At 41.1% G+C, this 11,170-nt stretch overlaps 1 protein-coding gene across 1 annotated transcript; it reads left to right on the top strand.

Annotated features, from left to right (window-relative positions):
* The first annotated feature begins 2,788 nt into the window (after window positions 1-2,788).
* Window positions 2,789-8,745, top strand: aqp3a (aquaporin 3a). The gene is made up of 6 exons (XM_049579442.1): window positions 2,789-2,956; window positions 6,429-6,555; window positions 6,715-6,852; window positions 6,987-7,102; window positions 7,203-7,420; window positions 7,537-8,745. Exons 1-6 carry the CDS (start codon window positions 2,849-2,851, stop codon window positions 7,736-7,738), a joined length of 909 nt encoding a protein of 302 aa, XP_049435399.1. The 5' UTR covers window positions 2,789-2,848; the 3' UTR covers window positions 7,739-8,745.
* Window positions 8,746-11,170: the final 2,425 nt, after the last annotated feature.

Below are 11,170 nucleotides of genomic sequence, written 5' to 3'. Positions count from 1 at the left end.
CAATAGCAGCCTTCAACCAGCTGACCCACAGGTCGCTGGACTGTGAGAGTAACCTCAGGGAGGGCCAATAATCACCCCTGCAACCCAGAGAAAGTCAAGAGCACCATATAGTTTCAACAAATTCTTGAGCAAAAAGTTTAAAATTCACACTACTCGCCACAACCTGGATCACTTTTTTTTTACCCAGTTCCAGTCAGCATCTCTGTACGTATGCACGGATGTCAATCTCATATTTCTGTGCACTTGTCATGCTCTTAAGTCCCGCCCTTCTCCATGGAAGCGGCATCAAAACAGTTCGCTGTAAAGGGTTGCGCAACTTTCATGACGCATGCAGGTTTGACGCTGGCGCTGTTACTGACATGACTCCAACTGCCTCAGGGTCCTTCAGTGATGAAACATGTCACTTATCTATAATTTTCTTTAATTTTTTTACCATTGTTCTGCCCGTGGTCTCGTTGAGGTACAGTCCCCATGCCAGTGAAGTGGAAGATTTTCACAAGGGGGGATACATTTATTCTAACTCAGCAGTTTGTTTCTATAGGAAGCAGTGATATACTTAAAATTGAAAATTTTTAAATGTGTAAAGCCTGTTTAAGTTCTCTATAGGAAGTAATCTATACAGATATGTGCACAAAAGTTAAATGTTCAGCTGATCCAAGTTGATAGTGTGTTCCAGTGTCACAACAAAATAGGCATATAACCCAAACAGGACAAAAGAACTCCAAACAGAGTAAAGAAATGGTACACTGATTTCCTACTGATAGAGGCATGTCTGTGGGCTTTTAAAACTGGGTATGTTCTCACACCTCTTTTGAAATCAGACAAAGAAGGTATAATATGCGGTGATGAAGTTTCAGACGGGGGACAAAAGAACAGGTCAGCGAAAACGAGGTGAGTTACAGAAAGCGAAAAGAGAAGGATGTGTGTGAACAGGTGGGAATGAACCAGTACGGGCTGCAAACAGGTATGCATTACAGTTATGTGAGTGTGTTTTATATCTACTCTTATGGGGTCTAAAATGTATTCACAAAGATGTAGAACATCCAGATTGGGGACATTTGGCATTTTTCAAAGGGGGTATTATAATAATTGTTTGGTGGCTTAAGTTTGGTGGATTGTGGTTACATTAAAGGTCCAGTGGGTATTGGCAGAAATGGAATATAATATAATATATAATATGTATGTTTTCTTTGATGTCTAATCACCTATAAATAAGAGCTGTGTTTCTGTTAGCTTAGCATGAGACATTTACATCCACATAAGGAGCAGGTCCTTGTCCCCAGAGATTGCCATGTTGCACCACCATGATTCTACAGTAGCCCAGAACGGACAAACCAAACACTGGCTCTAGATAGCATTCGTGTTTTTGCGGTTTTGCTTTTTGGCCTCAGCCACCATAGCCAGCAGCCCTTTCATGACAAGCGGAGACAGAAAAGCACTTATTTATTTATTTATATATTAACATGAAACTGCTTTATTCTGTGTTTTTACCGGTTTAAACTGCCGGGTCCATTTGTTTCAGAGAGGAAGAGACCCCCATCCCCCTCAGATGCCAGGATTAAAAAAAAAGGTGGGCACACAGCAGGCGCTGAGCGAGTGGCTAGTCTCTGACAAGCTGAGCAGCATCAGAAAAACACTGATTGTAATGTGAACCTTCTTAATTCAGTATTTTTACTGCTTTTAATCCTCAAGTTTGTTTTGGAGAAGAAGACACCTCTATGGATAATTCAGCTCCCACCAAAAAAAACCCTCAGGATCAATGAACACTGAAGGAGTTCTAACCAGGAGAAGTTTAAGCAGGTTGCAGTTCATAACCCTCACTGCTAGACGCCTCTAAATCCCCCTAAATCTTGAACGCTGGACCTTTAAGTGAAAACAGGAAATTTCAGCGCAAGTGCTTCTCCTTCTATCAGTAAGGTATGTTTTACCATATGTAATTCAGTTGCATAATCTTAGACAGGTACTGACTGCAAATTTAAAAAAAGAGATTTTCATTTTCATTGTCTTTACATCTTGGGGATGTAATTTGTGTGCTTGTCGATTGCGGTGTATGTGTTTGCATCTAAAACACATGAAAATACTCGAAATAATAATAAGGTTAAGACTTGGTCAGGTAACACAAGGAGAGACGTTATCACATTTATTATAAAGTTGTGTTATCTAAATTCAGTTCTGAGGGAGAAAGAAGAAGCATCATATAAAGCTTTTTACTGTTTCTCTGTTTCTATAGCTGCCTGTTCTCATAACCATTTTTATGATGTATCTGGAAGTTTGTATGTTGGCTGAACCTTTAAATAAACAAATGTATGAATTATATAGGGGTTAGTTATAATGTAATGGATAGGCATGTGTTTAGGAGGCTGAAGTATCTGGTTGCAGATGTACTAAATGAGGTCAGAGAAGGCGCTGACAGGTAAAACAGTGTTAAGTGTGTACAAATGTATGTGTGTGCATACAGAGGAGATAACATATTCTTACTGAATGACTCTGCAATCTGATGGCACTAATTTGCATATTAGTATCGTGACCTGACATGACTGCAGATATCTCTTTTACACTGTTTGGACTGTGTGTGTGTGTGTGTGTGTGTGTGTGTGTGTGTAAGAGAGAGTTAAAGGGAGAGAGTGGACCAGTTAGAAAACCAGAGTGTGATTCACACTGTGACAGGCAGGGAGGCGTGGTGCAGAGGTGGGGCCGAGAGCTTGGATTTGGCACCAGCCCAATCCAAGCCCATCTTGGCTCTATAAGAGCAGCCCGGTCCTCCCAACTTCACAGCCGCTCAGGAAAAAAACCTATCTGCTTACAGTGCCTGTCTTCTCACAGTCTTATCAGCCTCTAGCAAGAAATCATGGGCAGACAGAAGGTGTATTTGGACAAACTCTCCAGGTTCTTCCAGATCCGCAACCTGCTGCTTCGCCAGGCCCTGGCAGAGTGTCTTGGCACTCTCATCCTTGTGGTGAGTGTTTGTGCGTGTGTGTGAGAGTGCAAGTGTGTGCATGCACTGAACTTGCGTTGCATCTTCTAATGCTGAAACAGATTTTTAAAATGAATAGAAAACAACAAAAATCAGCTGCCAAGCTTTACATGATGAGGTTTCAGTGTTCATACTGTGAAATATTCTGTATGTTGACAACAGTTGAACTCTGTCCCCTCTCAGTGTTTTCTTTTCTCTAAGTACTCTCACTTTTCAATTTTCTTTTGATGTAGTAATATGATTGATCACACTCTTTATGACAGCTTTTGTACTCAACTACAATTTTTATATTGCCATGTTTGAAGAGCGATGAACGATTGCAACAGAAATTGCATGTAATTTATAAGCCATTCATAGACTTCAAAGTGAGCAAATTGACACTCTTTGTATTAGACATTGGCAAACTGAGTTCAAAACAAACAGGTGAGTGACAGGTTGTTCAGGACTTCACGCTCTGTGGACAAACATGTATTTAAGAACACAAGAATATTTGCTTGGAAGACGGGATCCAGGATCCCGGAGCCAAGACCTCATGACATCCTATTATCACTTTACAGTGTGTGTGTGTGTGTGTGTGTGTGTGTGTGTGTGTGTGCAGGAGAATGTGCATGGTAATGTCAATGCTGACAGGTATCGAACAACATACTTCACTTTTAGACAAAAGTTTTACTATGTTAGTCATCTTTTACCACGGACTGATGCATTCCAACGCACAAAGAGGAAATCTGAAATAGCAGCTCATCATCTGACTTTGCCCCGGTCATAAAAGCTGCTTCTGGTTAAAATGAACATAAGAACATTGTTACATTGTTTGAAACAGACAGTTCTTTAGTTCATTTCAACTATAAGAAGCCTTTTTTTAACCCCTTTCTTGGCAGAAAGTTGGCGCGTAACGTAAAATGAGCTTTACAGTTAATACTTTAAATACTAGTACAACAGCCAGCTTAGTGGGCGACCTAAAGGTTTCTGTAATGGTATAACATATACAGTGTGGCTGTGCTGAGTTCAGTGACTCATTTTCGGTGATTAACAGAGACATTTATGAATGTGTAGAAGCGTGCTGCTTTTAACAGAAGTGAACATTTTATTCTGATATATAATTAAAGAAGAGCAGAGCTAAGTCTGAATTTCAAGTAGCTCAAATATAATATATAAACAAGTAAACTGTATAAACACGGATATGGAGTGGAAAACTACCAACTACTACTTGTACAAGTGCTGAGGACTGAAAATATTTATTACAATTGTTGTTCGTCACACAAGTAAGCACGTGTTGTGACTACAGATGGGACAGAAAGGTGTGGTATAGTCGTTTAATAGATGACACATGTCAGTGGCAGCACTGGGAGAGTCAGTGGCAGAACAGTAGGTATCACATCACAGACATGACTGACATCATATTCCTTCCGCTATCATCGATTACAGGAGTCTGTCTCTCACTCTGTCACTATCTTTGTTTGCCATTCTGTCTCTCAAGATATACGTCTGTCGATATATTCTTTTCCTACTAGTGACAAATTAAACAAAGCAAACGGCTTATTAGTGATCAGCTGCCAGAGTAGGATGAACTGGAGGCGTAGGTGACGTGAAAAGGTGTGTTTGGGTGTGTCGCTCTCGTTTGTATTGATTTTGGCATTCTTGGCATGTGTCACTAGCTTTCAGGAACTTGTTAGGATTATTAAAGGATATTAAAGGATTAAAGGATATTTCTGAATTCTTACTGGTCGGAGGCTGATGCCAGTATTTGACTGTCTGCTCTTCCACCATAGTGGAATGTATAGTATGAGGTCAGTCAATCTAAAGGGGCTTTAAAAAGATGTCCTTGTAGGCAGCTACTGTCTTTGCTTATCCTACTGTAACTGTTTTGTTAACCCCTCACTGCACTCTCACAGCGTGCAGTTCACTTTCCACTTTAAACCACTCTTCCCTGCGTAGCCGTAGGGGGGGCTTCTGAGGCTCTTCATCCTGAATTTGAAAAGATCACACAGGTAGTGATTTACTGGTTCCAGGCCAGCAGACTTTTTTTTTTTTTTTTTGCTTTCAGCTCCTAAACAAGTGCCAAATGTGTTTCAGTAGGCTTACTGCTGCGTTGTTATTTCTTTTTTAATAAGCTCCCCAACTGTGCTAAAAGCTGGGAGTAGCTGCATGGATGCATGACCAGCTGAATCAGCCAATTGAGTGTTGGTTGGAGGAGGTGGTGGCGTGCGGTAACTATACGACAGCATTAGAGCAACTTGCATGGTCGTGAATATGAGCTCTTTAGAGTTAGAAATAATACTCGCTTCTCCCAGATTCAGTGTCGGATTTAAATAAGACCTTTCTAGTGGAATGTGATCTAAGTGAGGAAGTTGGCGCTAGCTACCGGACCATCATTTGCAATCTGATGCTTCTGACATTAAGAAAAAGTCGGTGAAGTGAAAAGTTTTTTGAGTTTTTGAATTTTTATTGTCACATCACGCGAGCCCTTCGTGGCAGGACATCAAGGAGAAATTCCCCCACACTCCAAAAACAAAACTAAGCACAATTTTAACATGGGGTTGATTTATGTAGTGACTTTTTCCAGTAATGGCTGGCTTCATCAGGGGTGGAAAAGAGTTTAGACTGAGCCCAGTGATGATGAACTCCCCTCAGGCGCCAGTCCCTCTGAGTGTGGTTCCCTCGAGCTAACCTCAACATCTGAGTCCTGTGGTCTGACTGAAAAGTATCCTCATCAGGGGGCTTAAAGAGCAGTAACCTAGGCACAGACCACACATATGCCTTTTACCAGACACATACAAAAAAGGACACAGGGACACACACATATAATCACACAGTATGCAGAATAAACATTATGGCACCTGCTTGGCAGTCCTCCTCCTACATCTAAAGACGTTCTTTAAATCCTTCTTCTTTTGACAGAATCAGTCACGTTGCCCGTGAGCACAGATGTTTTCCTCATTTCCTTCGTCCAAAGTGGAAACAGAACTTCAGCTTTTTTTTTCCTTCCCAGATAAATCTGCTGGGCAGTAGCAGCGACAGTTCGCCCCAGTCAAGGTCAACCTTGACCTCTCTGTACATACAATATACTTTTCTCCAGTGTGCCATTATGAACACAATAGAGCTTATTAAATGGGGCTCTGTTCCACTGGTTTCACTGATAATGATCGCACAGCCTCATTGCACCTCTCACTTAACCTGCAGCTTAACCTTGACCTTGATCCACAGACAAAGTACAGTATTCATGGTTTTTTTTTTCAACACTGAGATGCTGAACACGTTTAGTATGTAGTGCAGAAAACTTTGCACTACAGTCGTTCTGTATTTTCTCCTCTTTAAAATCACACATGAATATCACACACAGCACAGCATCATCACTAGATTACTTGTCTCTACTACAGAAACAATTTAAAAGTGGTTATGTGCACAAGAAGTTATTGGGACCCAGCGTAAACCTGCTTTTCTTCTCCCTCTCCAGATGTTTGGCTGCGGTGCTGTGGCCCAGCTGGTGTTGAGCGGTGGTTCCCATGGCATGTTCCTCACAGTCAACTTTGCCTTCGGCTTTGCTGCCATGTTAGGCATCCTGGTCTGTGGCCAGGTATCAGGTACACAAAGCACCTTGCTGAAAATTATACCACCTGACTCACTTAGTTTTATGATGGGTGCAGCTTTGTACCTTGTGTTAATACATCTTATGTAACATTGCACTCTATTTTCACGGTCTATAATATTGACTGACATATTGGCACCGTGTACATTTGCAGGTGGCCATCTGAACCCCGCTGTGACCTTTGCCCTGTGCCTGCTCGGAAGAGAGCGCTGGAGAAAGTTTCCCATGTACTTCCTCTTTCAGACAATTGGTGCTTTTTTTGGTGCTGCCATCATTTTCGGCATGTACTACGGTAAGGGATGACTCCAGCTGTACAGCCAAGTAAACAGATTTGTATTTCAGGCTGCACACAGTCTAAGTGTGTCATTTAAACAACGGCGGTCTGAACATAAAATGCTTTATGCTATGTTGTTGTTACTCCTTTAGATGCCCTGTGGGACCATCCTGGATGTTTCAATGTGACTGGGCCTAAAGCCACAGCTGGCATCTTTGCTACCTACCCTGGAAAGCATCTCACCCTTGTCAACGGCTTCTTTGATCAGGTACGCTTTTGACATGTGAAAACAGCTATCACACGCTAAATTTTAATCTCACAGTGTCCAACTCATAATTTCCTCTCATGTGTGCCTCTCTCCAACATAGATCATTGGCACGGCAGCACTGATTGTTTGCATTCTGGCTATTGTGGATCCATACAACAACCCCATCCCCCAAGGACTGGAGGCCTTCACTGTGGGATTTGTGGTTCTGGTCATTGGATTGTCTATGGGATTTAATTCTGGCTATGCTGTCAATCCTGCCAGAGACCTCGGACCACGTCTTTTCACAGCCATGGCTGGGTGGGGCAGTGAAGTTTTCACGTAAGTGCACAGATTTTGAGGCATTTTCTCTTTTTCTCCTATGCAACACTCTCATCGTGCACACTATCTATTGACATTGTAAAGTAAAAAATTTTTTTTTATTTGTCACTCCTCAGGGTGAGGAAGGGCTGGTTCCTGGTGCCAGTTTTTGCCCCATTCCTTGGCACTATCATCGGTGTGATGATCTACCAGCTGATGGTTGGCTTCCACATGGAGGGAGAAGCACGTGACCAGAAGAGGGCAGAAGAGGAGAATGTCCGACTCACCAATATCACCTCCAACGACAAACCCAAAGACACTTCCAAAGAGATGCTCTGAGTGCGTTAGAGAGTTACACACTCTTACACATGCACATTTTGTAAATACCAATACACACCAGCATTTTTCCTTCCAGCCACAACTGTTTTTTTCCAAACCCCCTTCACAGCTGTTGAGGAATCTCCCAAAATAGCTGTGTGTTTGTGAAAACAGGCCACTTTCTTTACATTATCATATGATTGTATTATATTGTAGAGGAACGATTGTGGGTGAGCGCGGAGGGGAGAAACACAACTTCAGAAACACAGAATTACATTAATTCTTTTAGGAGATCGACATTTGGATCTTAGTGTCTCCAGTTTGAACAGTATTGTATGCTTTTACCAGTGGTTTTATGTAACTTTTTTTAATATAATTTTACATAGTAAATGTATTTAATCAGATATATGTCTTTTCAAGTCACTAACAATGCAGTCCAAAACCTTTCACTGTCAACATCTGAATCAGGGAAATTGTTAGAAGATTGGAAAATTAAAATGTCAAACTCCAGCCTAAAGTCCAAATATTGAAGAATATTGTACATTTTAAGTACAGTATGGGAAATGATGCAATCAATGTAGACTACGTCAACTCTGTTGTTTAGAGCTGACACATGGTGGTGAAGCTAAATCCTTCCCACAGCATTCCTCCCTTCACCACGGCTATACAAGAGCAGCTATATTAAAGCTACTGGCTTTTTATAGACACTCTTTTGCCCCGTTAAAATCCTAACCAGCAATCCTTAAACAAACTTGATCATTTCCCCTTTGTATCAACCAAATGTTGTCAGAAGAAGCCTTCTAGTTTTAATGCTTGAAAATATCAGAAGTGTGTTAACAAATGACAATGTACAGCACAATATTAACAATCTATCTTAAAACTGTAATTTAGTTTATGCCTAATGATGTGTTTGTACCTTGTGTATGGTCGGGTGCTAGACTGTGAGCACCCTGGTGGATTGTATGTAGGTTGAGGGGAAATGTTTTTGTACTGATACAATAAAGTTCTGCTTTTCATTGTTGCATGAATGTGGGTCGTGTTACGTTCTTGTTACGGTTCATTATTGTTCGTCACCAGTGCTTCTCATTTTCAGAGTGGGTGGGGGCTGGGTTGTAATCAGATTACACCAGAAAATTACAGCACACTGTAAACAAGTGTTCAAAAAAGTTTGCACTGCTTGTGGTGGGCCAGGAGTGGGACAGATGGGGAAGGGTGGGCCAGATGTGCATCAGTTCTCTTCTTAGCAGATTGAAATACATATTTTGATTTGATTTAGACTTCAGATTCTTTACTTTTTAAAAAAGAAACTACAAAAATTGTTTGCAACAGAATTGATAGTTAAGAGAATGTACGAGCAGTCTTAAGCAGGAAACAAGACTACATGGTAAACGCTCCATTCACTCAGCTGTGTTCTTCAATAACCATTTTATGTTACCAAAAGGAGACCTGCTCCGTCATTACGCAGTGCAAAGCAGCATTTTACACTGCTATTTCAAGGCTTCCCTTTATTTCCAAGCATACCTCAGTATCCACAGACTAGAACTGGGCCACTGTCCCTCTGTGCATAAATCAAATTAGGCCCAGTCCTTCATGCTAAGGGTTCATTTTTGTAGAAACTCTTGCCTACTTGTCATTTATCAACAAAATATGGAAATATGGAAGCATGTTCGGTCTTTACTCAGCTTAATATGCCAACTCAATTGTTTGTTTTTCTTGAGAGAGAGAATTTCAGGAGAATCACACAATGGGCAACTCTGTTCTTGCAGAGTCAGAGTCTGGTAGGCTATTATGAATCAACAGTTTTGCACAACTACTTAAACAGGTCTTAGCAGGTCACCTTGCATGTGTGGAGGAGATTACTAACTTAAGTGACTAAATCACTCACACGGCATTGTTGTCAAAACAGACAGGTTTGTACAGCTTTCACTTTGATGACAAATCTAGAGAGACTAAGTAACTCGTATCGATACAAAATGACAAACTCTGTGTTACCATCAAGAGGTTTTGCCTTTAATTGCATTTGTAAATTTAAATAGTGCAAACATTGTATGAATGATTCACAGAAATTATCAACAAGGAAATGATCCATAGACTCTCCATTCCTTGAAGTACACAACTAGGACTTAAACAAAAGCAAAAACATACTTAACTGTAATTACTATAACTGTAAAAGTATTACAAGATGTAAAGGTACCCCTAATGCTGCTTACGTCAGGGGTTACCTGTTGGAGTCCAAAGACCAACTGTTTACTACCTGCCCAGCACCGCACAGCAGACAGACAGAGAGTTAGTGCAGTATTTTGCAGCTAAAGAGACAGATATTTTTTTCAGGAGTTAGTTGGAGACCAAAACAGAGCTAGAAAGAGAGTGAATATTAGACTTACATTTGCCATATGGCCAAAACATGACTCCCAATTGCTGACAAGTTAATTTAAAAAGTGATGATATATCAGTTTTGTGTTCACAGCTTGTTTCCGCTACCTTAAGTGGCTAACAAAAGTCAGTTATTGCAGGTTTTGGTTTGCCACTCACACTCCGTATATACATATAAGTCCAAAGTTGGAATTAGTCATCCTATTTCTGTGAGCAACTTGACATGTTTTATGTAGGGTGGCAGCTGGCACCACTTTGGGGAACAAGAGACGAAGTAAACAAGCTTGCCATGCAGCCTACATGTCATGGACAGACTGTAAGGACCACACTGACATCTGACCAGACTGACACTGATGGCATGTAGGTACATGCTGTTTTTAATGTGCTGCAGCTGAGCACTTTTCGAGAGCTGCATTTTTAAATGCTGCAACATTAAAAGCAATATTTCCGACATTTTGGGAAACATGCCTATTTATCCCATTACAGTTAGACTAGTCCATACCCATTGGTAGCATTGTCACCTTCTACCTATGCCAATCCTCAATGCCTATGTGCAGTTTCACATAGATTGACCATGTCAGTGAGTAGAAAAACGTGGGACAGACAGAATGGCTGACTGACAGAATGACACACTGACAGTTTCCATGATTATGTACAGCATACCATACCATGACTTAGTCATACCAAAAATTAGAAAAAAACCCAACAACATTCAGCCACAGGGGGAGCCACAGCGATCGGTCGCATTTCAGCCATTTTTAAGCATTTTTCTGTTGTTATAGCGCCACCCAGTTGCCAATTAGAGTTAAATTTCTCCAGTCACCTTGAGGCGTCCTGTTCTACATATCTACCAAGTTTAGTAAAAATCCATATGGCGGTTAGGCATAGATAAGAAATTAGCTCTCTAGCACCCCCATTTTGTTTGATGGGGTCAATAATGGAGGGGTCCCCTCAGATCATGTGTGGTCATATGCCTACAAAGTTGCGTGGTGATCGGTGAAACCCTTGACATGTTCTACACCTTTATGTGATGAGCCACGCCCTGCGCAATATTCATTGCCTTATAGAAGCTCAGTTTTA

The sequence above is a fragment of the Epinephelus fuscoguttatus genome, linkage group LG6, assembly GCF_011397635.1.
Source record: "Epinephelus fuscoguttatus linkage group LG6, E.fuscoguttatus.final_Chr_v1".
Classification (NCBI taxonomy): Eukaryota; Metazoa; Chordata; class Actinopteri; order Perciformes; family Serranidae; genus Epinephelus; species Epinephelus fuscoguttatus.
This window is presented reverse-complemented; position numbering and strand designations above follow the sequence as displayed.